The 26,173-nt window shown below is 40.2% G+C and overlaps 2 protein-coding genes across 2 annotated transcripts; one reads left to right on the top strand and one right to left on the bottom strand.

Moving 5' to 3' along the window:
- Nucleotides 1-714: 714 nt before the first annotated feature.
- LOC131298610 (uncharacterized) lies at nt 715-1,349 on the top strand. The gene is made up of 2 exons (XM_058324090.1): nt 715-947; nt 1,035-1,349. Exons 1-2 carry the CDS (start codon nt 804-806, stop codon nt 1,347-1,349), a joined length of 459 nt encoding a protein of 152 aa, XP_058180073.1. The 5' UTR covers nt 715-803.
- Nucleotides 1,350-2,366: 1,017 nt separating this feature from the next.
- LOC131298609 (protein FAR1-RELATED SEQUENCE 9-like) lies at nt 2,367-4,578 on the bottom strand. The gene is made up of 3 exons (XM_058324089.1): nt 2,985-4,578; nt 2,842-2,903; nt 2,367-2,545 (listed from the first exon to the last, which is right to left on the bottom strand). Exons 1-3 carry the CDS (start codon nt 4,568-4,570, stop codon nt 2,367-2,369), a joined length of 1,827 nt encoding a protein of 608 aa, XP_058180072.1. The 5' UTR covers nt 4,571-4,578.
- Between the last annotated feature and the right edge of the window lie 21,595 nt (nt 4,579-26,173).

Raw genomic sequence — 26,173 nt, 5'->3', positions numbered from 1 at the left:
GAACGATGATTTTTATTTTAGGGTTAGTGTTTGAAATTCGTGATAAACACATCCTTATTGTTAAAGATGTTTGCTTTTCTATGGGTTGAGACCCGTATTTACGTTCAAAACTGGGGATTACTTGCTGAGACCCATCTGGATTCCAAAGTTAAATTTTCTGAAAGAGCATTAGTGTTTTCCTTTCAGAAAACTGGAACCTTTTATGTATTACATGCCTATGTTCATATTTAATATGCTTCAGAGATAATTTTGTTTGACATGGATATAGTATTCACAGATATGAGTGGAGGATGGCCATGTAAAATCAATATGGCCTCGGAGACTAGACTCGACCAATTCTGAACACAACTGGTGTTCCTCCCACTGTTTTTGATATAGGTCTTGGTTTCATAGAAATGTATGGTCTTGTTTTTACTTGAAGGACCAGAAGCTTGTTTGCAACACTTAAGTTCGGAAAAATCTTGCGAGTCTGCCTTTTTTCCTTTTATATGACTAAGTATCTTGTCCACTGGACCGACTGATTTAGGGGACTAATCCCCCCATCCAGTACCTTAGCATGGCAGGTTGGTTATGGTTAGTTGATTCTAGTAGCATGTTGCTCGTGTTTGTCCTGTAGGTCTGCCAAAGTTCTGCACTTCCATGGCTAGATTGGTCTGATTTTCTAGGACAGATAAAACTCTGGTGGGATTGTGAATCTGTGGACAAATATTCTTAGGCAGGGGATTGTATTCTTGAGAAGCTCACAGAAGCAAGGTTTGCTCCCCTCCAGCAGAAGAACAACTATAAGGAGAGCAACTCATTTCATGGAAGGAAGTAGTTCGGGTAACAATGGAAGTGGTGGTCCCGATTTTGGGATTTTTTGTTATTGCGGAGAACTAACACCATTGAGGACATCTGGAACACAAAAGAACCCAGGTCGAAGGTTCTTCGGATGTGCAAAGTATAACGTGAGTTGCATGCATTGCCCCAATTTATTCTCTTGTTGTTCGTTGGAGTTAAAATTCTAAGTTCTTATTGTGTTTTTTTTTTTACAGCTAAAATTGGATTGTGGTTTTTTTTGCTGGTATGAGCCTTGTATTTTGCAAGGAAGGGCTAATTTGGGGCCAATGATGGTTCAGACAAAAACAAAAGCTGTGAGGACTGTTGAACAATGTGAGAGTTCAGTATCCATGAGCATTAGTGAAGAAATGCAAAGGACAACAATCACAATGCAGATGAAGATTGAAGCCATGCAGAAGGAAATTGATGCAATGCAAATGAGAATGAGAAACGGGGGAAAAATAAATTGGAATTATCTTTGGATCATTATTTTTTGTGTTGTGTCGTACATGTGTGGCAAAAGCAGCTAGTAATATCAAGTAGTAGTAGTAGTCGTAGTAGTATGTTTGTTATGATACGATTGCTAAGTTAGTGAAACTGGTGGCCTTATGTTGAACTGTTAGGACTATGAAATTGCTTACTGTTGGATGTATGGCTAATTTAATTTGCGATCGTTTTTTCTTCTTACCAATGACTAATTTGTATGGAAATTTAGTTGGACCATATCGTTTTGTGTCATAATGAGTTTTTGGCACATAACCAAAGTTGAGGAATTTTATTTCTTGCACCAAGAAGGTAACAAAGCTTTGAACAGAACCACAGGAAAAGAAAAAGAAGGCCTTTGTATTTACTTCATATGTTCATCATATTAGGCCTTCTAGGATACAATTCCAGGATGCCAAAAATCATCTGCATACAATTCTTCTAGGATACAGCTCTGCTAAACAGATTTCCAGTATCGTTTCCAATTCTTTGTAAGATTCAAAAACAGTTTCTAGTAATGATTTGCAATGGGCATTAAAGTTTGAACTAAATTTTCCCAATCAGTTTGGATGGAAATTTTAAGCCCCGATTCTTTATACCACATAACTTTTGTCTTCATTGTATTGCCAAATCAGAGGGAAAAAGTACCAATGAGCCTCTTGATAATCTAAACTTTTCACTATCTTGGGGAAAACGAAAGCCTTGTTGGCTGTATGTTTGAGATCATCTCAGTCATATTCAAGTTCTGCCGGAACATTGCAATTTGATAATGCATCTGGAGACCATGGCTTGATGTTAGTACATACAAAAACACAAATATGTCAATGAAAATCAATAATGGTAACCATTAATCATCTTTATTCCCTCAGAAAGTTCTCAAATCCAGATTTTCTCTCGAATTTCTAGATCTCGTGTCTGTACGAATATAGCATGAAAGGAGAGATGAAATCAACCAAATGCAGAGATTTACAACAACCTCTCAGCAACATTCTAAAACAGAACTAAAGAAACTCCTAAATGTGGCGATCAAGTCCAAGGTTAGGTTGAGGGAAACATATCCCATTTCAATTAAGTGGCACCCCAATTTCAGCACTGTAAACCTCTACAGCTGCAGCACCTTGTTGCAGAACCAAAACCAGCCGTAGCATCTTGTTGCACCCCAATTCAGTCTTGATAACTTCTCCATCCCAACTGAACCCTTTGAATACCAGTTTACCACACCTTATAGCACCATTTTTAGAGTCTGAAAAAGGTACACAATATCATAATTAAAAAAGATGATAATTATCTTGTAGAACAGAAAGAGGTTTTGTTGGAATAGTCAAACCACTTACTACTTCAACTTCAATGTGAGGACTAGGTACCTGGAACTCTAGCGAAACAAACAGCCAAAATCAAGCAATTAGAAATTCACTTTTCAGGGTATCTCTTTTTTCCCAACAAGGTAACATATCCAAACGGAATTAAACAGAATACATGTAACCCACACCATATCCATGATATCATTCAAGTCTGTATTTCACTTTAAAAAGAACTTACATTCATCGTCAAAGTCATCGTCGTCGTCGTCGTCATCACACAATCTAGCATCTTCTGAAGACCTAAAAAAATAAGACAACAATTAAAATATATTATGCGTGCAAACAATTAAGTTCCAATTACAAATAGATAAGTACACTTACATGTTCATAAGCTTCGGACAATTTCTTTTGTCATGCGATTGCCCCAATAACCCACACCCAGGACATTTCCTACTTTTCTTCACGGCCTTCTCTTTTCCTCCTTTCAAACGCTTACCACAACCCTTTGTCCTAACTTTCAGCGGTTCTTTCAAACCATGTTGGCTTCCGAGAGAAATAGGCAATTGGATAGAACTCGTTGAACCATCTTTGCGAGAACCCCTCATGAATGTAATCTTCTCTTGACTAGATAGCAACGCTTCTCGCACAATTTCAGTTCCTTCTTCATCTAATACAGCGTAATCAAGAACTGTAGAACCAAGTTGAAAGATACCCTGTCGCCTCACCAAAAGTGAACTGCCACATATTTCTTTTTGATGACTGCCCAAGTCATCAAAAACTTTGCCTGCTTTTGCAGTTTTAGTCCACCGTTGCAAAATGTATGTGGTAGGGAGTTCCCTAATCTGTATTAAAGACAAGTACGCCAACAAGTGCCGACATGGAATTCCGTCAAATTCAAACATTTGACAACTACACCTCACATAGTTCGATGACTTGTCTATCGACACCTCACGACCTCTTGAACATTGCATTTCTTCCCTCTGAACCTTCCACACACAGCGACGTTCATCCTCATGTAGTATTGTAAGCACATATGCACCAATCTGAAATATTTCCTCTTGAAATCTCTTAAATGAATGGAGTGTATATAATTCACTCATTTTCTTTTCCATCAACCATGAGGTTTTCAAGACTGGCTTCTCATTTATATCTTTGTGGTCCAAATCTAATTCATTATGTCGTAGACGTGCAAGTGCCCTATCGAACCGTGTCACAAATTCATACATTGAATTTTTGTCAGATATATACCTCTTGAAGAATGCATGAGAAATTTCAGCCCTTTGACTACTTGTCATGTGGGCAGAGAAAATGTGCCTCGTATATGCAGGAACCCATCTGTCACGAATTTCGAACATGGACTGCAACCATTGATGGGTGGACAAGTTCGATTTTCCTACAATATATGCCCATGTTGCGTCAAACTCTTCAGGACTCTCGGAATTCCAAATACATTTCTTGAACTCTTCATAATGTTCTTTGTATGCCAATGCACCTATTTTTTCAGAAAATTTACTAACAATGTGCCAAATGCAATATCTATGAAACGTATTGGGAAGAGCACAAGCAATTGCTTTTGTCATTGCCGGATCTTGATCAGTTATGATCATTTTGGGTGGTGGTCCAGGCATCGCTTTCAAAAATTCCTTGAAAAGCCACTCAAAAGATTCATTTTTTTCGTCACTTAAAAAGGCACACCCAAAAAGCGTTGTCTGCCCGTGGTGGTTAACCCCTAATAAAGGTGCAAACATCAAGCAATATTTGTTCGTGTTGTATGTAGTATCGAATACCACCACGTCCCCGAAATACTGGTATGACTTCCTAGAGGTCGCATCGGCCCAAAAACAATGGGTCAGCCTGTGCTCATCATCTTCCTCTATTGTATACGTAAAACCTGGATTCTTTTCTTTTTCAGTCTCAAAAAGCTCTTTCAACATGTTCGCGTCATGTCCATCTACATATTTCCTCATATCCCTTTTAGAATTATAAAAATCTTGTCGTAGACATCCAATATTTTCAAGACCTCCGGCTTGCAATTCTAAAACACTTATTTGTTGGCTAGTTGACACATTTGCAGCTGCTAGTTGTTACGTTAACGCTTTCTGTGCAACTGACACTCGACGATGAGATTTCAAGAAATGCTTCTTTCTTGGCGTCGTAAGAGGGTGGCTATGCCCCTCCACAAACTGGGTGACAACAAACCCACCACTTGATCGGTTTTTTACAACTGTTAGTCTTGCACCACATTTCTCCCTAGTTGTACCCCGTTGTCGTTGAGTGGCCTCAGAACATTTACTCTCCCCTTCTTTGTTACAAACATACTCTTTCCTAATGGTTTCACCATTCTTATCCGTCTTACTAGAATGGATTCGCACACTAAAACCAGCTTCGAATGCGTAATTGTTGTAGTACTTAAAAACATCCTCTAAGCTTTTAAATTCTTGTGTAATTTTTGGTATCACCTCGTTTTTAACTTCAGGAGTGTAAAGTACTTCAGAAGAATTAGTAGACTCCTCACACGGTTGAGAAGGTGACGGTGAGAGTAGTTGTATATCATCTGCAGACTGCATTCTAACCACCAAAAGACAAAACACTTACTAAACCATTGTGATCATAACTACCCTATTTTTCTTAACCAGAGAGACAAATATACCTTCGCAGTGGTGGTGGATACAAGGGGGTTGCGTTGATGTTGGAAATATCTTCTTGTTCCATTTCTTCTTCTTCGTTCCTTCTTTGGTCTAGTTCGAACTCTTTTCCACTTTAAGAATATGTAACTGGAAATAGCATAAACAATGGAATACATTCAATTGAAGCATCGTTGACTGGGTTACAATGAAATACTTTCCATTAGGCACAACTAACACAAAAACAAAACTCCATCAATAGTATTTTCATCAGAGTCCGGTGGAGACAAAAAAATGAATGACTTGAAGCTCCTTTTTATACCATATGTTACTGATGCAAAGGATAACTTGTTTTAGTACACCATATCAAATTCAGGATTCCAAAACATACACCATATTTTAACAATCAAATCTAAAATTCAAATCAACCTGAAATAATTATCCGAAAACAACAGCAAGTAATGCCCAGCCTTGAACGCAAATACGGGTCTCAACCCATAGAAAAGCAAACGTTTTTAACAATAAGGATGTGTTTATCACGAATTTCGAACACTAACCCTAAAATAAAAATCATCGTTCAAAAAAACCCCTCTTTTTGGTTTGAATTCCGAAAACCCTAAAACCCATTCTGGTTTTTGCTGTTGATGCAGAGGGAGAGAGAGAGAGCGCGCGCGCTAGGTTCGAATCCCAAAAAAAAGCCCTAATTTTTTGGCTATTTCGAATGGGCTTTTCGATCGAGAGAGATCGAGAGAGAGAGAGAAAGAGAGAGATACAAAGATACCTTGGTGGATGCAGCAGATTTCGCGTTCTTCGCGTTCTCTGGTTCGCGTTCTTCGTTTTCCCTTCTCCCTTCTCTTCTCTGGTTCGCGCCCTCCAGTTCTCTCTCTCTGGTCTGCGTTTTTTGTTTTCTGCCGTGGAATGAAAACGAGGGGGAAAGTGTGAAATAGACCGAAGGGGGAAAGTGTAATTTACGAAATTTTTTTGCCTTTTCTTTTCCTGGCCGTTGGATTAAATCCAACGGCTGGGAGCTTCATCCCGCACACAACTATAATCCGGGATCCCTCAGGAGAAAACAACTGTATACAGTTGTTTTATAATGAAACATGTGCCAATTTGGACTATTTTAAGAAGGGATTTTGATCTTATAATTTTTTATTAGATATTGGGAAATCTACCTAGATTGCATGGTACACACCTTTATATATATATATATATATATATATATATATATATATATATATATATATATATATACACACACACACACACACATATATATCAGTCAGGATCAAGTCAGGAGGTGTGGACCGGAGCTCCGGTCCGCACCTCCCTATTTCTCACATTTTCCGATTGAATTTCGATGATCTGAGCCGCTCAATGTGATCAGAACGTGATTTTAAGGATACAGGCGTGAAATCAGCAAAAAAAAAGACCGGGAAGGGCTTGATCTGTGCAATTTTTTTTGATCTGAGCAATTTTTTTTGAACGGTTCAGAAAAAAACTGCTCAGATCAAGCCCTTCCCGGTCATTTTTTTTGCTAATTTCTCACGAGTACCCTTAAAATCACGTTCTGAACACATTGAGCGGTTCGGATCATCGAAATTCAATCGGGAAATGGGAGGTGCGGGCGGGTGCGGACCGTAAGGGTGTGGACTTAATCCGGACTCATATATATATATATATATATATATATATATATATATATATATACCTATAATATTACAAAAGTACACATGTGTGTAATATAATAGTTTAATAGGAAAATCTTGGCTTTGAGATCCTACTAGATTGTATTGTACCTTATGTACTTATATATATATATATAAATACACTTCCATAGTACAAGAAAGAGAGAGAGCCGAGAGGAGAGAGGGAGAGGGAGGCCGAGAGAGAGAATGAGGGAGAGATTGGAGAGAGATTTGGAGGGTACCATGACATGATCTTCCTACATACTTTCATTGTCCTTATATATTTACCTATTCACACAATCTTTGAACCATCACTCTTTCTCCATTAAATCTTTCCAAAATCAAATCCAAAGTACTAAATCTAGCCATGCAAGCCTAGAACTAGGTAGAAAAGTGCAAGCAAACCCTTGGACTTTCAATCAAAGCATGACAAAAATCAAAGATAGGAGAGAGAGGGAGAGAGATGGCATGCTTGGCCTATAAATAGCAAGCTCATTCAAGCCTAAACTCACACCTTCACTCCTTGCTCCAACTTCTCTCTTGAATTTCTAAGCTTTCTAAGTTCCAAAGTTCAAGTTTCTTGAGTTTTCTTGAAGTTCTTGAGAGCTACCATCAAACCACCTCCAAAAACCACCCCTAGATCTTAAAGTAGCCTAGTTTAGTTAGCAAAGTTGTTTCTAGGAAGAGAAACCCCATCTCTCTTCCTTTCGAAGCACTTCGAAGTCGTTACGCCGCCGATTCGCAAAACCGACGACCAATTCTCAAAACCGACCTACCGCCAAGAAGAACGGTAGATTCTCCCTATCTACTACTCCTAAGTATATGTAGATTTTCTCTACTCGCTTCTCTAAGTATACGTAGAATATCCTTAACCGTTTTCTCTAAGTATATAAGGTTATCTATTGCTTGTAATGTTTGGAATGAATGATAGTTAGTAAACTCGTGTTGCTAATAGTGGTATGAACATGTTGAATAATTGACTTTTACCTCAATAAACATATGTTGTTTAGAACTTGCCAAAAAGGAAGAAAGAACAGGATAAGACTTATCATTGATAGAAGTATTCGTATTTTGATCTTTAAGATGGTTATGAACATGCATACATGAATTGCTTGTATTATTTGTGGTGTGATAAAGCATAAGTGATTTTCACTCCAAGGGCGTCCGTACATGTGGCGTTATGCTTTAAGCTGTGATTTGAGCATGCTAAATAACATAGAGTTGGATGATCTTGCTAGTTTAGTTTCAAGATTACAATGAATGATTTATGATTACTTTTGTGAAAAGTCCTACTGCAGAGTCTATGCATGAAAACGAGACATGAAAATCGAGAAAGTTAGAAACATGACACCTAGGGTGTGGTTAATGAAAAGATGTGTTTTGATACCGCGATGTGGCCGGACGTGGTAGCCCATCGTGTGTAAGGATTTTGAAAACCACAATGTGACCGGACTTGGTAGCCCGTTGTGTGTTGCCATGGGACCGGACGTGGTAGTCTCATTGGAGGGGATTTACTGTTTGTGAAAACCGCAATATGGCCGGACGTGGTAGCCCATTGTGAAGATTGCCAATGGGGCTGGACGTGGTAGCTTCATTGGTAATATGGCTTGGTTATCCGCGGAAAGGAGCCAATGCAAAGTTTTGTGTGCCAATGGAAACCTGGTGCGGCGGAACCATTGTGAGGATACTCGGGAGACCGGAACGGCGGAACCGAGGTTGGGTGTGTTAAAACAAATTTGAAAATGTTGATTTGGTAAATGAAAGGTGAAACCAGTGACACGGTCTACGACGAGTCGCGTAGGAGAAACACAAAGAATCTTGGACACCAACGTTAGTTGAATATTGACTGTGAACGTGTCATTGTTAACCGTTTCATTTTGTATGCATGATTTATGTGAAAATCGTCAATTTTATGATCTATTGTTTGTAAGTTAAGGGTTAGTGGATATGGGTTATTCTATTGAGCTTTTGTAGCTCATGGTGTTACCTTTGGTGACCCTGACATATTATATCGGTGGCGACGCTGGTATAATGTGTCAGACTTTGTGGATGAACAGGGTGAGCTGTACACCTTAGAGGCTTTTGAAGCCGATGAGCTGGCTAAGATGGAAGAACAGGTGGAGCTGTAGTTAGGAACCTTAGTTTCCCTTCCCTTGTGTAATGAAAGTACTCTTACGGAGGTTGTGATGTAATAAAGAGCCAGACTCTATTTAGATATTTAATAAAATTATTTATTTAACGTTCTCAAAATTCAGGGCGTTACAGGCATCTTGCTCGAATGCATCATCATCCTCGAAGTCCACATAATCTTCCAGATCATTAAGAGCATTAATTCTCTATGCCATTTCGTCCTCCTCCATTTCAATTATTATCTTTTAAAATAAAATTCCCCTCCCCCTCTAAATTGTATGCCTACCGTTGTGCCTATATCCATGACTTGGCGAGCTCTCTTGAAAAGAAAAGAATTCCTGTTCCAGTCATATAAACCACAAGAGGCCGCATTAATTGTTCTGGAATTTGATCTTTATAAAAAGTTGACATTTAATCAAGGCTAGTTTATTTGGTCATCCTTATAGTTGGTTGATCTTATTTTAGTTGGTCACCATTGTAGTTAATTGGTTGATCTTATAGACACATAAACTATAACTAGAATTCGTCAAATAGTCCATAATAACTATAGTCAGTTCATTTATTCGCGAAAAACAAACCATGCACACCTTTCTTTTACATAAGAGAATATTTTCATGTTGATCACATATAGTACGATGATCACCTCAAGACTAATTGCTTGAGGGGGTTAAGATTGAGCTCCATTAATGGGACTTCTGAAATTATGAACAATATAACAGCTCATTTGTCCAACAAATAAGTTTTTTTGGTGGATAAGAAAGAAAGGCGAATAAAGAAGTGGATATGTTATGAGGGGAGATTAGCAACTTAAAAAGAGGGATTGATTTATACTTGGTTTGAGTACTAGTTGATATAGGTAGTAACAGTGGACGATGTATGGATTTACATAATAAACTTATCCTATGGTGGGGGGTGGGATTAGCTAGGCCCTTCTAAAGGCATTGTAGACACCTCCCAAACGGAGCATCGCCATACAGATTGATTATCGTTTGTTTGGTTCTACTTCATAAACCAAGATTGTGGATATTCTCATGGCTAGGAACATCGCCACACGATAGCGGTTATCTTCAAAATAGAGTCGCCATCTAGTTTATAAAAACTAGAAAAAACATATAGAAATTCTGAGTATGGGAGCCAAAAGGGCAATAAAGGGAAGGCGTTAGGCACCCCTCTTTGCCCAGTCGTGAGACTGACCCATAATTGTTCAACATAGGATATATACTTGCTTTATTTAATTCTAACACGTAATCTATTTTTATACCTTTAACAAATAATAGGGTGAGCCAGAACAATAAGCAAAGCATACATCAAAAATAGAAAACAAACTATCCCAGGGAAATGGATCCCGCGGCTGGTGAATGGATGTCATGGCTGAGGGATCCTCTTAGATTGATGTATCGGCCGAGAGAATGATATCCCAGTCGATGTTCTTCCTTCCTCCAGAACAAATAATTAATAGAAAATCAGAACACTATGATTAGAGTATAAAAACATGAAAATGATCAAACCACAGGCCCCTGGGCCTCACCACCTTGATCCCTCAGTTGCTTGATTGCTTCGGATTGGGGGTGATTGACTAATTTGCTTCTTAAAAACCCTAGGGTTAGGGTTTATACTTTGAGGGTTTGATTGTCGAATTGTGGTTACCTTCGAGAGGTTAGGACTTTTGTAGAGGGGATATGGAAGAGTGTTTTTGTAGGGATTCGTGGCTTGAGAGGGTGAATTCTTGTTTATAATTTTGGAACCAAAGGCCCCTTTATATAGGTATAGGGTGACTCACTCTAACCAATCACAATCCACAATTTGAATGGGAAGCATATAACCAAAAAATCTCTTTTCTTAATTTCCTTTCGTAGCCCGAATGCATCAGAATTTGGCTTCTAGGGTTTTGAGAACGGGGGTTTTGAGAACGGATCAAACGATTGGTAGAACATTCCAGAATCTAGAAAAAGGACGATCTGGCGGCCGAGGAATGGATATGACGTCCGAAGAATAGATCTGGCTACCAACGAATTAATCTCTCAAGGAGATTTTCAAACAACATGTTTCACGGGTGAAAGAATGAAGTTGAGGTCGTGAGATAAATCTTGCGGCCAACAGATGGATTCTCCTAGGATTCTGTATTGCTGTCTGAAAGGCTATATGGCTCTGAATTGGATCCTCTAAGTGGCTAAATGTACTCATCAAAAGTCCATGGGTTCACGAGAAGTTAATCAGCAATCACTGTATCCATTCATCATCAAGATGGTCCCCAAGGTGGGACTTGAAATAATTATAAGGCCAAATTGAGGTGTCTACAGATGCCCCTCTTTGACTAAACTTAGACAGATCGCGAGACATGTTTAAGTAAGAGTCAAAGCTATAAAAAACAACTCAATTTGGTCCAACCACTATTCCAAGGGTTTTTTGAAAAAGGTTTTAGTTATGGTCGGGCTGGGAGGATGCCTACGTATTCCACGAGGGAAATTCAGACCAACCGTAGTTCGGGGGCCATAAAAAAGAAAAAAGTTCAGAGGATTGAGAACAAAAAACGTATCTTTGGGCTTTAAAAGCCGTAGTGCAACGTACCTGGGCTATGCCAGGTATTTGGCGGAGAGTAGTTGAAGGAGCGGGGGGCTGCTGGGAAATTTTTTGCGGAGAGCATCTTCAAAATTTTTAGGTAGATTAATACACGGCGGGTGAGTCGTTTGCTTTTCATGATCATCCTTACTTTGACTGAGGGGAGCTCGGTAGGGTAGCCTATCCTTGCAAATGAGCTTGATGGAACATATGTAATTGGGGTGGAATCCAAACCATCTTATGGATTGGACACTGATTTTGAGATATGGGGGGCACAAGGCCAGTAGCTGGAGCATGGAGCTTAAGGTGACAGAACCAAGGCGCAGAGCCGGTTGCAATTATGAGGCAAGAGCCTGAGGAGTCGGAGCTTGGACCTTGAAGTGATGGAACCGAGGCGTAGAGCCGGTATCGATCATAAGCTCGTTGGTCAGAGCTTGAAGCTTGAAGTGATGGAATTGAGGCGTAGAGCTGGTTGATAGTCAAAGCATGGAGCTTGAAATGATAAAATCGAGGCGTAGAGCCGGCTGAAAGCTTGGAGCTTGAAGTGGAAGAACCGAGGCGTAAAGCCTGTTGTATGCAGGATTGACCTATTTTATGAGTGAGAGAGATGCAGAACACAGTATGTATGATGATGGTTAGATATGAACAGATTTGATGATGATGTAGACTTGATGTGATAAAGGTAATGCAATCATGTGCACGGGCCCGTGCGTGTGTGTTTATTTTAAGCGTAGAGCTTCTTTCAAGTTTTGGACTTTAGCATTCAGAGCGTAGAGCTCGAGCATTCGAAGGGTAAAATCCGAGCATTCAAAGTGCAAGCTTTGAGCATCCAGTACACAATGGTTAGGCATTCAATTGTAGAACTTGAGCATCCAGTACACAGTGGTTGGGCATTCGAAGAGCTTCGAGCATTCAAAGTGTTGGACTTTGAGCATTCAAGCATAGAGCTTGAGAACAGATGATATCTTTATTGATTGTTATGGCGTAGAGCTAGTTGAGATAGTGGGCATAGAGCTGCTGAGATAGTGGACATGGAGCCATTGAGTAATGGGCGTAGAGCCATGAGTTGTGGGTGTAGAGCCGTTGAGATAGTGGGCGTAGAACCGCTGAGTAGTGGGCGTAGAGCTGCTGAGATAGTGAGCGTAGAGCTACTGAGATGGTTATGGGCATAGAGCCACTGAGTAGTGGGCGTAGAGCCGTTGAGTAGTGAGCGAAGAGCCTGCTGAGTAGTGGGCGTGGAGCCACTGAATGGTTTGATGTAGATGGTGTGCTTAGAGTTGCTGAGATAGCGAGCGTAGAGCTACTAAGGTGGTTACGGGCGTAGAGCTGCTGATATAGAGAGCGTAGAGCTGCTGAGGTGGTTACGGGCATAGAGCCGCTGAGATAGCGAACATAGAGCTGCTGCTGAGATGGTTACAAGCGTAGAGCCATTGAGATAACGAGCGTAGAGTTGCTGAGATGGTTATGGGTGTAGAGCCGCTGAGTGGCTTAGGCACAAGGCTGTTGAATGGGTGAGCTATTGATGTGGTGAGTTTGGGACTGCTGAGATGGTGGTTTTGAAGATAAGATAAGCGAGTGCAGAGCTGCTGGACGGAGCAATTGTTGAGCTGTCAAAAGCATAGAGCTACTGAGACGAAATTCATCTGAAATGAGCATAGAGCTGCTGGATGTGAGTACGGGGTAATGAGCATGTGATCTTGCTAAGCCGTTGAGCATAGAGTTTTAATATAGGCCATGACGGCTATCGTACTTCTGGAATACAGCAATTAGGGCATGGAGCCTGAGTTTGATGTACCAAGGATCTTTGGGTTCTACAAGCGAGAGCTTGGGAATTCATAGTTGGTTGGATGACCAGTAATTGGTGAGCTTGTTGCTACAGAGAGAGCCTTGGAGAATTCCAAAATAGGTTCAAAACTGGTACTTGAGATTCCATATGCTCGGGGATGCCCCCAAGGCTAGTTCTAACTATATTGCATTTGCTCGAGAATGCGCCAAGGCTGATTCAATCATTGTTCATCATAGGTTCTGTTGGTCGTGGACCCAGAACTTCATAATTGCTCGATTGATGTATTAGGCAAGATCTAATGCTACTGTAGGAAATAGATTGGAAGGTCAGGAATTCGATCTGGCGGCGGAAGAAATGATGTCTCAGCTGAAGAATCGATGTCTCGGCTGTGAGAATGCCAACAGTTAGGGAAATTGATTTAAGTTAGTTTTAATCGATTTCACAGGTCATTTATTTTGATTCCTTCTCCTCCTTTATTCTCTATCCGAAATCGCTCCGGCCCCCGTTCCCCGACCGCTGGCGTTCTTTTGCCGCCATCATTCCCCAAGGTTCTCATTGCCGTCTACCACCACTCTTGCTCCATCTTCGTCATTTTTTCCTTCCATTGCCATGGCTTCTTCACCTCTTCCTCTAGTCGACACCACCACCGATGCCCCTTCATCTTCTACTGCCACACCGAAAGATTCGGGCAAGGCTCAAGCCGTTGAGGCCACGGTTCTTGGTGGGGTTTCGAGTACTCGCATTCTTCGTTCGAGCTGCCATACACCCGCTGCTGGGGGATGTTCTTCACAACCCATTCCTCCTGAGACAGATTTTGAGGCCCCTTCTGATACGAGCAACATTGTTTTGCCCCCTTTTGATGCTGCCACATATGTCCCTCCAGTTCAAGTAATCGGGCGTGGCGGTTCATTGCGATATCGTCCTCCCCTTAGCAATGTCTCGCCTGAGGTTTTGCACAGAGAGTCGGAGCAACACTTCGGTTTCACCAATATAATAGTAAATTTTCTCCTGCCAATGATATTGTCTGTATAAGAATTTATGAGGCAATGATTGATATTTGAAATTGGGTTTTTAGAAATTGCCCCCCTTGTGTAGGCGATCTCCTTATGCTTTTGTATTGATCCATTTTTTGCATTTTGCCAGGCAAATGAGAAGCTACGCGTGTGGGGGAGCTATCCTTAGGTTTTCGAGTGGTACGGGAGGCCTTCCTAGGATGCCAAAGACACGGTTGCTTTGGTTGGCTTTGAGCAATTGATATTGGGCTTTCGTCTTCCGAAAGTAGAGTTGGGATTAACCACAGCATTGGTGGAGCAGTGGTGGGATACCACAAATACTTTCACTCTGCTTACGGGCTTGAGGGTTGGTGGCGATCCCTTTTCGATAAGATCCAAGGATCCATGAGCGGGAGGATGCTTTTTCACATCTTCTAGGGAAAGTTCCTGAAGTGCCAACAGGTGGCCACATTACTTATTCCTAGCTTCGGGAGCAATTTGATTATGTAGGCATCGAGTCAGAAGTGTCGACATAGCAAGTGGTGAGGGCCTTTCTCCTTTATCTTCTTGGTCAAACCTTGTTTTGCAACAAAGAGAACTCAGTGCATGTTTAGTTCTAGGCCATTTTAGTAAATCTGGAGACTATAGCAGAGTTCGACTAGGGGACTCCTGCCTTGGCTACGTTATACGGACACCTGAGTGCTTGTTCTCAAGGTGTTAGCTTGTCACTGGGTGGACATCACCGCATTCTTGAGGTATATGTTTTAGCTTTCTTCGTCATTCTTTTTGTTGCTTTAATTTTCGTAACCCATATCTCTGCTTGTAGCTCTGGGCCTTTAAGCACCTGTTGTAGTTTCCCCCTCCGATTAGGCATGGGGACCTGAGATTTGTTCCACGAGCGGCTTGCTGGTTGAAAGGAATTTGGCAGACACAGTCGCCTGCTATGGACTTACTGGCTTAGGGGCAAGTTTTGGATCACTTGACGATGGATTAGGTATGCTGACATTATTTTCCCTATCGTAGGTACGATTTGATCCATGGGATACCTTGCTTGACAACGTCCCTTTAGAGTTGACTTCGGCTCGGGCTTTGGATAACCAACACTTCCTTCTAGAGGGGCCTTTCTTGAGAGCTTGGTACTTTGGGGAGAGAATGGCGAGTCAGTACTTCCCACGTTTAGAGGCATTACAACTTGTTCCTCTTCCTCCTCTAGCTAGTATGAGATTGACTCATCTTTTGACGAGAGGGGGCTTTCTTCTTGCTCTTGAGAGACAGCTAGCCATGGATTTTCTTGAGGCGGGAGATTACTCGGCCTTTCACTTGGCTTCATTGACTTTGCCCACCACCACTACCACAGCTGCTCCTCTTGTTTGGCCACAGGCCCCTAGCTTCGTCTTTTTCTATAATAACAACAGGGAGGAGGAGCGTTTGACTCTGACCCCATGCACAACTCAGCTCTATGTATTACTCACTGGAGTTCAACAAGTAACTTTGCGAATTTTGGTTGCTTTTGATATCCTTCCTATACTTTGCTATAAATGTCGCAACTTCCTATGCAGGTGCCAACGGATATAGTTCAGGAGTGGTTGCGTGCATTTCAGAGTGCAGAGGCCCTAATTCGGAGGTAGTGCAGCCGGATGGCTGAGGTGTGTATTCCTTTAGTTTTCCCTTTATCATGCCATGTTTTTGTATGAACCTGAATGTCCATATTTCGTGCCTTGTAGCTTGAAGCAGAATGGATGCCGACAGTGTCCGTTACTCAGAGTGTTGGTGTCGTCGAGAGCGAGGGTGTAAGGGCTGATGATGAAGGTGCGGAAGCTGATGATGGAGGTGAAAGGCGGAGGATTCACGTCCCAGTTCCTCAGCATTTTCGTCCTTCTTCTTCATGGCATGCATCTAAGAGAGGCTATGGACAATAGCTTAGACTTCATCTTTTCTCTTTGTTCCTTCATTGTTAGTCCTAAGATAGACAAGAATATGCATTTCTATGAAGCAACTTCAGCATGTTTGGCGAGTTTGTGATTTAAACTCTTTGTCTTGTCGAGAAATGTTTTATGCCCGAGATACTCCAAGTTTGTGTGCAATAATTCAAGAGTATGGCTTAAAACCATTTTGAATAGATATCTGCTGTTTTTGGATAAGCAATGAGATTTTGAAAATAATTTTATAGCAAAAACTGTCCTTCGGTAGATAAATTGAAACATTGGCCTGGGAATGGATTGCTCGGCCGAGGATTCCATTCTTCAGCCACTACCTCTATTCCCTAAAGAAGCTGGACTTTTTATTTTAGCTAAGTGGCGTTCCTTCCTTCTTATGCTTGAATCTGATTTATGTCATTTGTTTGTTTTTGCCATATACCATAGTCTCTTTGCCATGCTTTAGGATCTCTGAGATATCTTGCCCCTTATATTGGTAACTTTTGAGTCAGGGAGGACGAGCAATGATTCTCGTGACTTTTTATTTTTGTCAATTCTTTGAAAAATTACTAACTCATCTTTTGCAAGCTCAATACGTAGGGTTAGCTATGCCTATCATTGAGTACAAGCCTCTTGATATTTTTCCTTCTCTCCACATGCTTGGGCCGCATCTCAAAGTGAGATTGCCTACGTATCCCAATCAGGGAATAGGCCTTTAACGTAGTTCCAAAATCACAACCTTTGAGGTTGGGTTTCCACTCTTGGTTTTTCTCCTCGCATGCTCTAAATTTTGCTTAGGTTACCTAATGGAGGTTGAGTTCTTAGCGAACTTTTCTTTAAAATGCCTTAACTTTTGCCTAGGCTGCGTTTTCGCAATTTCTTGTCCTAGTAGGCTTTGCTCTTACTTTTGCTTGGGTTCTTGGATTACCCAACGAGCATTTCTCACAAGAGGATTTCTGTGTTTTGGAGAGGAATTTGGTGGAGATATTTTTTTGAGTCTCTTTTGTGTTTGTACTTTCATGATGGGCAAGCTAACTCTAAGTGTTCTTGCGGAGATATCATCTTCTTTCTAAGTTTTGACAAAAGCCTAGTTATAAGCAATTAAAGCTCGTCTTTTCTTTCCTTCTTGTTAACAACATAAAGAATTGAATTCTTAAAATCCCCTTTCTTCGTCAAAGAGACTGTAGTATATGCTAATTGCAATTTCAGAACCAAATAATTTAACAAGCATAACATAGAAGATAAAATGAGAATTCATTTAGCTATAAAAAATGTCCAAACAGGGGCCCAAAACATGTCATAGCTCGATTTAGAAAACAAAAGTAATGTTTGATGTTTTTGCCATGTCACAACTTTGCAACTACTACAGCATCTCAGGGTTATTTCCTTTTTCCTTGCCTTTCATAGTTTTATACTCTTCTTCACCATCTTCTTTGCCAAACAGAATCTTCAAGTCAAACCCAGCTAGCACCTCGATCCAGTCTTTGGGGATGGGAGGTGAGTTCATTGGTTCTTCATCCATGTCACTGTTAATCCATTCTTGATCGAAGAAGATTTGTATCCCAGGATGCCTTTGCTTGGTAGCTTTATCCTCCCATGTTTCTACAAAACCACAAAATGGGAAGTCCTCACCTTCTCTTACAAACCAACCATTGAACGTCTTTGGGACCACAAACCTCTTTTCCTTGACTACGTTTCCCTTTGCCTTAGCCTTTTCCATGCTTTCTTTCTCTTTTCCTCTATTTCAGCCTTCGTTGGGGTGTAGCCAAGACCAAAGGCGTATTGATTGTGCGGGGGATCAATCATTTGTGGGATGCCTTTTGATCTTTTGCCTAAACTCAATCCAAGGAAGTAGTTTTGCTTCTTCATCATTTGTATGGCGGGGGTGCTTATGTAGAAATTTCTTTTAGCCATCAAAGCTTACACGGCAATTGCTTCTTCAAGACTGAACCCAATAAGAAAGGTTTCCTCTGCTTCGGTTCCTACTTCTTGTACAGGTGTATCGGAATGAGTTCGGATAGATGAATCTCCCAAGATGGTCATGATTCTTTTGTCTGTCGTGAACTTAACCTTTTGATGTAAAGTGGAAGGCACTGCTCCAGTGTCATGTAGCCATGGCCTTCCCAACAAAAGATTGAAGGTGGCTGGTATGTCCATTACATGGAATTCCATGTTTATCTTGATCTTCTCTACTTCCAATGGTAGGGTAACACACCCAACCACTCTTTTCTTTGAATTTTCATACCCCTTTACACCTTGACTTGAGGGGCGTATGTCAGTAGTGCTTTCCCTTAACTTGTCGAGGGTTCTTTGAGGGCACACATTCAAAGCGGACCCATTATCCACCAAAACCAACGGGATCCATTTAGTGAGACACTTAAGGGAGATGTATAGGGGTTTATTATATGCAAGACCTTTAGGAGGCAGATCCTTGTCAGTGAAGGCTATTGTTGGTTTTGGGGCTTTGGATGCCTTTATGAATCCTACCGAATCCTCAGGGGTGATATTGATGGGAACTTTGGCTTTTCCCAAGGTCTTGACGAAGGAGTTGTGATACTCATAAGAAGACATGAGTAGTCCCCAGATAGAGATATCAGCTTGGATTTTCTTCAGTTGTCTTAACACCATGTCTTATTCAGGTTCTATCTCCTGGCTTTCCTCTTCTTCTTCTTGTATTACTCGAGTTGTGACCGAGCTTTCCCCACTAAGCTTAGGAGGTTTATACACTCTTCCACTTCGAGTGAGATGACCTATCTCCTCTTCTTGATTGCCCCAAGGGTCAGTGGGCTCAATTCTTTTAGATGCCCAATTACTTGGCAGGGCCTAGTGCATTTTCAACCACCAATCCCCATCGTCTATTGCGTAGATGTAAGGGAGGTTGGATTCTTTAGGGAAGGTCAAAGATGGTTTGGCTTGGGTCACTGGGACAATGTATTGGCTAGAGTTGTATATGGATTTGTGAGATAGGCTTATAAGATTGATGTTTTGAGGTGGTGGTTCAGCATTGTGAATGGGAAGCGGGTTGAATTGCACATTTGGTTTGGGTGGCTTTATAGCTTGGCTATCAATGAGATCCTGGATATCATGGCGGAGACGCATGTAACGACCTGTCACATGCCTAGGGTGTTGGTGGTAAGTGCACCGTTTGTTGGCATCATAGTTTGGGCCATGAGGTGGTTGAGGTGGTGGGTTGTTCAAGGGCTTCAGATGCCCTTAACGGCTCAGAATAGTTAAGGCTTGAAATGAGGTCATATAAAGAGGGTCAAAGTTATGACGAGGGCGATTTGAGTTTCGGGAAGAGCTAACTTGGAAAGGGTCTTGTAGTAAGGCTGGGTCAAGGTTGTTAACAGAGGCGTGGGAAGTACGGGTAGAGAAGGTTTCTTGGGAGGAGGAGAAGTTTCTTCTTTCTTAATGAGCCCTAACTTGATTCCATCTTCAATCTGTAGCCCAGTAGCATGCAGGGGTTTGAAATTAATAATAGCTTGAGTGTAGATATGCCTGAGATACTTGGGCTGTAGATTTTTGACAACTATCCTTACTTGATTTTTCTCTGAGGGGCGGTTTTTCATCTTAGCGTCTTTCTCTCTCCATCTAGCCACAAAGGTAGCAAAGTCTTCATTCGACTCTTGCTTGGCCATCTCTAAATCTCGAGTGGTTAGCTCAATTTGGACATTGTATGCATATTGCTTGACAAAAGCATTGGCAATTTGTGGTCAAGTTTGATAGTACACAAATTCCAAAGTGAGAAATCAATCAAGGGCGCTTCTAGTGAGAGTCCTTTGAAACAGTTGAGCGATGAGCTCATCAGTCAAGCTCATTGGCTTCAGGGTGTTGATAACATGGTGGACATGGCTGGTAGGGTTGCTAGTTCCATTGAACTTCTCAATGTTTGGCATCTTGAACTTCTCAGGAAGTTGAGAATTTAGGAAAAGGCAAAGTCCTTCAAAGTCCAAAATTTGGTCCCCCTGTGAACGGGCCAGAGCGTGTTTGATCTCCTTGACTTGCTTGGCCAATTCGGGATTTTCTGCCAATACCACTTTATGAGGATTCTCATCTTCTTTTTCGTCTTTTTTGTCTTCAACATCTCTTGCCGCTTTCTCGGCTAGCAAAGCGATGATTTGAGCTTAAAGCTTAGCAATGATGGCATCGTTGTCTGACATCTCTGAGATAGGAATGGGAGGAAAGCTTGGTGAAGCTCGGGGGTTGGCACATGATTGGGTTTGCTGAGAAGATGACCGCGAAGACCCCAGAAGTGATCGGGACCGTTGCGGTGAGGGTGTTTTGACAGGCGAGGATGACAGACGGGATGGTTGCAAAGACTTCTGCTTGGCGTAGCTTCGGGTGTTGTAAGAGTATAAAACTGGCTGTAGTTGCTTCTTTAATCTACCAATCGTGCCTGCTTTGAAAAGTAGAATACCTGTAAGTCAGTGTTGGGCTGTATAGGGTTAGGATTTGGGCTGAAAATCCCAACCCTTCTGCACAAAAAGAAATGTTATAACAGCAATCTCTAAAGGGTGTGAGGAAGAACTTCAAAGCAAAATGCAGGAAAATTCCTTAACCTGCAGGTTCTTGTCTTATTTTGATAAGTTCTATGGCTCTCTTACACATATAAGGTTTGGGTAGTCTCAAGGGTGCTCTGTTCTCAAAAGGGCACCAGTCCTTTCACCAGCCCATCATATGCCGTAATCGGGTGATTCCTTCTTTGAAATACCACTAGGTACTAGTGATTGTAGAGTTTGCTGGAACCCCTAACATAGCTCGTGACATGCAGGGATATTAGGCGAATACAACGAAGTTGTCCGCTCGATGCATATGATAAAAAAATTAAATAAAGCAAGTATTAATCCTATGTCGAACTTTTTGGTTATGACTCTCAAGTTCCCAGCAGAGTCGCCAGAAACTGTAGACACCTCCCAAACGGGACATCGCAATATAGATTGATCATCGTTTGTTTGTTTCCACTTCATAAACCAATATTGTGGATATTCCCATGGCTAGGAACATTGCCACACGATAGCAGTTATCATCAAAATAGAGTCGCCACCAAGTTTATAAAAACTAGAAAAAATAGATAGAGATTCCAGGTACGAAAGCCAATAGTACAATAAAGGGAAGGTATTAGGCACCTCTCTTTGCTCAGTCGTGAGACTGACCCATAATTGTTCAACATAGGATATATACTTGCTTTATTTAATTCTAACATGTAGTCTGTTTTTATACCTTTAACAAATAATAGGGTGAGCCAGAACAGTAAGCAAAGCATACATTAAAAATAGAAAACAAACTATCCCAGGAAAATGGATCCTGCGGCTGGTGAATGGATGTCACGGCCGAGGGATCCTCCTGGATTGATGTATCGGTTAAGAGAATGATATCCTAGCCGATGTTCTTTCTTACATCAAAACAAATAATTAACAGAAAATCAGAACTATATGATTAGAGTATAAAAACATGAAAAGGATCAAACCACAGGCCCCTGGGCCTCACCACTTTGATCGCTCAGTTGCTTGATTGCTTTGGATTAGGGGTGATTGACTTATTTGCTTCCTAAAGATTCTAGGGTTAGGGTTTGTACTTCGAGGGTTTGATCGTCGGATTGTGGCTGCCTTCGGGAGGTTAGGCTTTTGTAGAGAGGATATGGAAGAGTGTTTTTGTAGGGATTCGTGGCTTGAGAGGGTGAATTCTTATTTTTAATTTTGGAACCAAAGGCCCCTCTATATAGGTATAGGGTGACTCACTCTAACCAATCATAATGCACGATTTGAATGGGAAGTATATAACCAAAAGATCTCTTTTCATAATCTCTTTTCGTAGCTCAAACGCATCGGAATTTGGCTGCTCGGGTTTTGAGAACGGATCAAACGATTGACAGAACATTCCAGAATCTGGAAAAAGGACGATCTGGCGGCTGAGGAATGGATCTCGCGGCCGAGTAATGGATATGGCGGCCGAAGAATAGATCTGGCTACCAAGGAATTAATCTCTCAGGGAGATTTTCAAACAACATGTTTTACGGGTGAAAGAATGAAGTTGAGGCTATGAGATAGATCTTGCAGTCGATAGATGGATTCTCCTAGGATTTTGTATTTCTGTCTGAAATGTTATATGGCTTTGAATTGGATCCTTTAAGTGGCTAAAAGTACTCACCAAAAGTCTATGGGTTCACGAGAAGTCAATCAGCAATCATTCTATCCATTCATCATCGGGATGGTCCCCAAGGTGGGACTTGAAATAATCGTTAGATCAAATTAGGGGTGTCTACAGGCATAAGCTCTTTCCTTTACTTAATAAAGCACATATTTTAAGGCACGTTCACATATGCTTAAAGAATGTTTACATGATTTTTTATCTTTTGATGCACATAAATCGAAGTTACCAACACTCATCAAACATACTTCCGTCCCAAATTTTTTGTCCGGTCCGTAAAATGGAGTGTTAAAAATAATACAATTTGTGCAAGAAAAAATGCAAAGTTTTTCAACAACTTACTAAATATCAATGAAAAAAGTTTGAATTTTTTCTTGAAAAAATTATATTATTTTTAACACTCCGTTTTGCGGACCGAATAAAGAATTTGAGACGGAAGGAATAAATATTAGGCGAGACCCGAGAGAAAATATGTAGAGGGTCCATCCATTTAATCAAGCGATCAAGTCTTATCGAGCAAGGAGGTACCACAACCATGGAATTTAGATCGATCAAACAAACTTATCCTAATTGGTAAAGCTGACAGAACTAGCAACATGCATGTCCCCCTCACAATTTCAATTGATATTTCTATAACTTCGTTTGGCGTTTTATTTACAAATCATTGGTGCAACTAAGGGGAGGAATTTAAGTTTTAAAGATAAAAATAATGTGCATTATGTGCCCAACTAAAAGAAGAAAACCTCAAAATTTATTTGTCACCATCCTCTTATACGTACCCAGTTTATCCATATGAGACGGCGGGAGTCGCAAGAGTTTAATATTAGCGCCAACTCTTTCCTAAAGAGAAAAACTTACTCATGACTGAACTGTGAGTAAAGTTTTTACAGCAGAATCAAAATTGCACCGTTCTCGTCTACCCTTTTTCCATGGGTCCGTTTATATAATTAAAAAATTAAGTGTTCTAATTTTAAATCGATTTAAATGGGCATGAATTAAAATCTTATTTTTTTTGATAATTTTATCCTAAAGAGTCATAATTAATTTTTGGCTCTAAGGCTCTCATATGAGAGCCTTATAAGAGCTGTAGAACCAAATGAAGAGCAGATACTTAATTATGAGAGCCTTATAGATAAAAATCAATTATGACACTTTAAGATAAAATGATCAAAAAAATAAGATTTGCGTACTAGTTCAATTAATTTTTAGCTCTAAAACTTTCATATGAGAGCTCTAAGAGAGCCGTAGAAACAAATGAAGAGCAGATAATTAATTATGAGAGTCCTATAGACAAAAATCAATTACGACTTTTTAAAATAAAATGATAAAAAAATATATGATTTTCGCATCGATTCAAATGGATTAAAAATTGGAACACTTAATTTTTTTAGGTTTTTATATTAAAAAATATGGTTAAAAAGTTAACTGCTCTAATTTTCAATCCATTTAAACCAGTATGAAGATCTTATTTTTTTAATCATTTTATCTAAAGCGTCATAATTGATTTTTGTCTATAAGACTTTTATAATTTAGTATATGCTCTTCATTTGGTTCTACGGCTTTCTTAGGGCTCTCATACGAGATTTTTGGAGCCAAAAATTAATTGTAAACCTTTAGGATAAAATTATCAGAAAAATAAGATTTTCGTATCGATTCAAACAGATTAAAAATTAAAGCATTTGATTTTTTAATTATATTTTTTAATAATGTAAACGGACCCAAGGGAAAGGGATAGAGGAGAGCGGTGCCGTTTTGATTATGCTGTAAGTACTTTACTCACGATTCAGCCGTGAGTAAAGTTCTTCTCTTTCCTATAACTTGGGAAAGAAGCACTGAAAAAAAGTTAACTGTTGGTATGTGCAATAATTAATCCCAGACAATGGTTAGTATTTTTCTGCATATATAAATATCTTTGCTTGGCCAAAATAAGGTACTCCGTACATCTTTATGGGTTTTTTTCTTTTCCTTTTTTATGAATTTAATTTTGTGTAAGTGGATGATATTTCGGCCATGTGCATTAATGGGCCTTGGAAACCACCTTGCAACTTGCCAAGAAGCGTGGAGAACAAAGTAGAAGCCAAAGCATCCTTCAACACACATCCCTTATCTCCTCACTATTCTCTCTCTCTCTCTCTCTCTCTCTCTCTCTCTCCCCTCAAAAGTCGAGTGTATAACACCAAATGGGGCGGTGGGTTTTGTTGGGGTGATTAAAATTCCAAAAGACTCCTTATCGTTCTACGTGTCAGCACCCCATGGCATACTCTCTTTGTGAGGAATTTTTCCGTGCCTGGTAAGTATATTCCACGGTATCCACACGGTACATTTGAGCCGTCTAATACATTTTTAATTGATTCGCATTGAAATATTCTCTCTCCTCACACCTCAATACTTTCTCTTTCATTTTTCTCTCTCCAAATTTGAACCATCAAAAAATTACAATAGACAGCTCAGATGTGCTGAGCGGACCCCATGTGGCCGCACTGGAAATTTTTCCCTCATCTTGATCAAGCACCCCGAAAGTAAATACCAAAATATCTAGACGGCTATTTTTTTTTTTTTGAAGAGGTCTAGACGGCTATTTGGGTGGGAATTGATCACTATATATATCGGGGCGGTTTCGTGGACAATTAATTAGACACTTAAAAAAACACCTTATAATTTTCGATCAAATTTAAATGATTCGAGCCGCTCAATGTGATCAGAACATGATTTTAATGGTACCCGCGAGAAATTAGAAAAAAAAAAGATCTGAAAGAGCTTGATCTGAGCAGTTTTTAGATTAAATTTGATGAATAGTTCAATTAAAAACTATTCAAAAAAAGCACTTTTCAGTCATATTTTTTGCTAATTTTTCGTGAGCACCCTTAAAATCACATTCTGCATATATTGAACGGTTCGGATCATAAAAATTTGATCAGGAACAATGAGATTCAGATTTAAGGTGATTTTTTAGGTGTTTAATTAGTTGTTCGCAGAACCACCCCGTATATATTAGTCCGTTTCGAATGAGTAACATATCATTTTAGTTAAAATACGGACTTTCTCATTTCTTTCATTTTTCGATCGAATTTTGATAATCTGAGCCGCTTAATGTGATCAGAACGTAATTTTAAGGGTACTCACAAGAAATCAGCAAAAAAAAGGACCAGGAAGAGCTTCAACTGAATAATATTTTATTGAGTGGTTCAATAAAAAATTGATCAAATCAAGCGCTTCCCGATCATGTCTGCATTTTAAGATGTCTCATTTGAAACTTTCCATATATATACATACATACACTTGTGTACCCATAAGTTATATGGAAATCAATAATTCTAATACCACACTCAAATATACATCCATACTCATATTAAGGGTGTGTACTACATGGGTGTATAATGTGTACGGATTCTATCTCTATTGTGATTTTTTGGTGTGTGATTAGATGTGTAGATGGGTGTGATGGTAGAATAATTGTATTGAAATCAATGGAGATATACCCATCATAGAACGCCGTTGTTTGACTGCCAAAAACTAATTCAATTTCCTTTTGATTTTCTCTCAGATGCCATTTTTGGGAGCGAAGATATTTGTGAGGGGGTGGCTTTGCCTTTTTTGGCCCAATAATACTGATTGGGGGGGCCACCGGGGCGGCCTCCGTCCTGTCCTTCTCTCTCTCTCTCTCTCTCTCTCTCTCTCTGTGACAATATCTCGAACGGTTTGGAACCTCACCCAAAACGCATCTTTTT

This window comes from Rhododendron vialii, chromosome 8a (genome assembly GCF_030253575.1).
Source record: "Rhododendron vialii isolate Sample 1 chromosome 8a, ASM3025357v1".
Taxonomy (NCBI): Eukaryota; Viridiplantae; Streptophyta; class Magnoliopsida; order Ericales; family Ericaceae; genus Rhododendron; species Rhododendron vialii.
The sequence above is the reverse complement of the archived record's forward strand: the minus strand, read 5'-3'. Positions and strand labels throughout refer to the sequence as shown.

Excerpts from the sequence above, each read along its gene's own strand:
- LOC131298610 (XM_058324090.1), top strand. The coding sequence starts at position 804 with ATGGAAGGAAGTAGTTCGGGTAACAATGGAAGTGGTGGTCCCGATTTT. Across the intron at positions 948-1,034 it reads TCGGATGTGCAAAGTATAAC|CTAAAATTGGATTGTGGTTT; the intron begins GTGAGTTGCATG and ends TTTTTTTTACAG.
- LOC131298609 (XM_058324089.1), bottom strand. The coding sequence starts at position 4,570 with ATGAGGAAATATGTAGATGGACATGACGCGAACATGTTGAAAGAGCTT. Across the intron at positions 2,904-2,984 it reads TGTCCGAAGCTTATGAACAT|GTCTTCAGAAGATGCTAGAT; the intron begins GTAAGTGTACTT and ends TTATTTTTTTAG. Across the intron at positions 2,546-2,841 it reads CGATGACTTTGACGATGAAT|ACTCTAAAAATGGTGCTATA; the intron begins GTAAGTTCTTTT and ends TACCTTTTTCAG.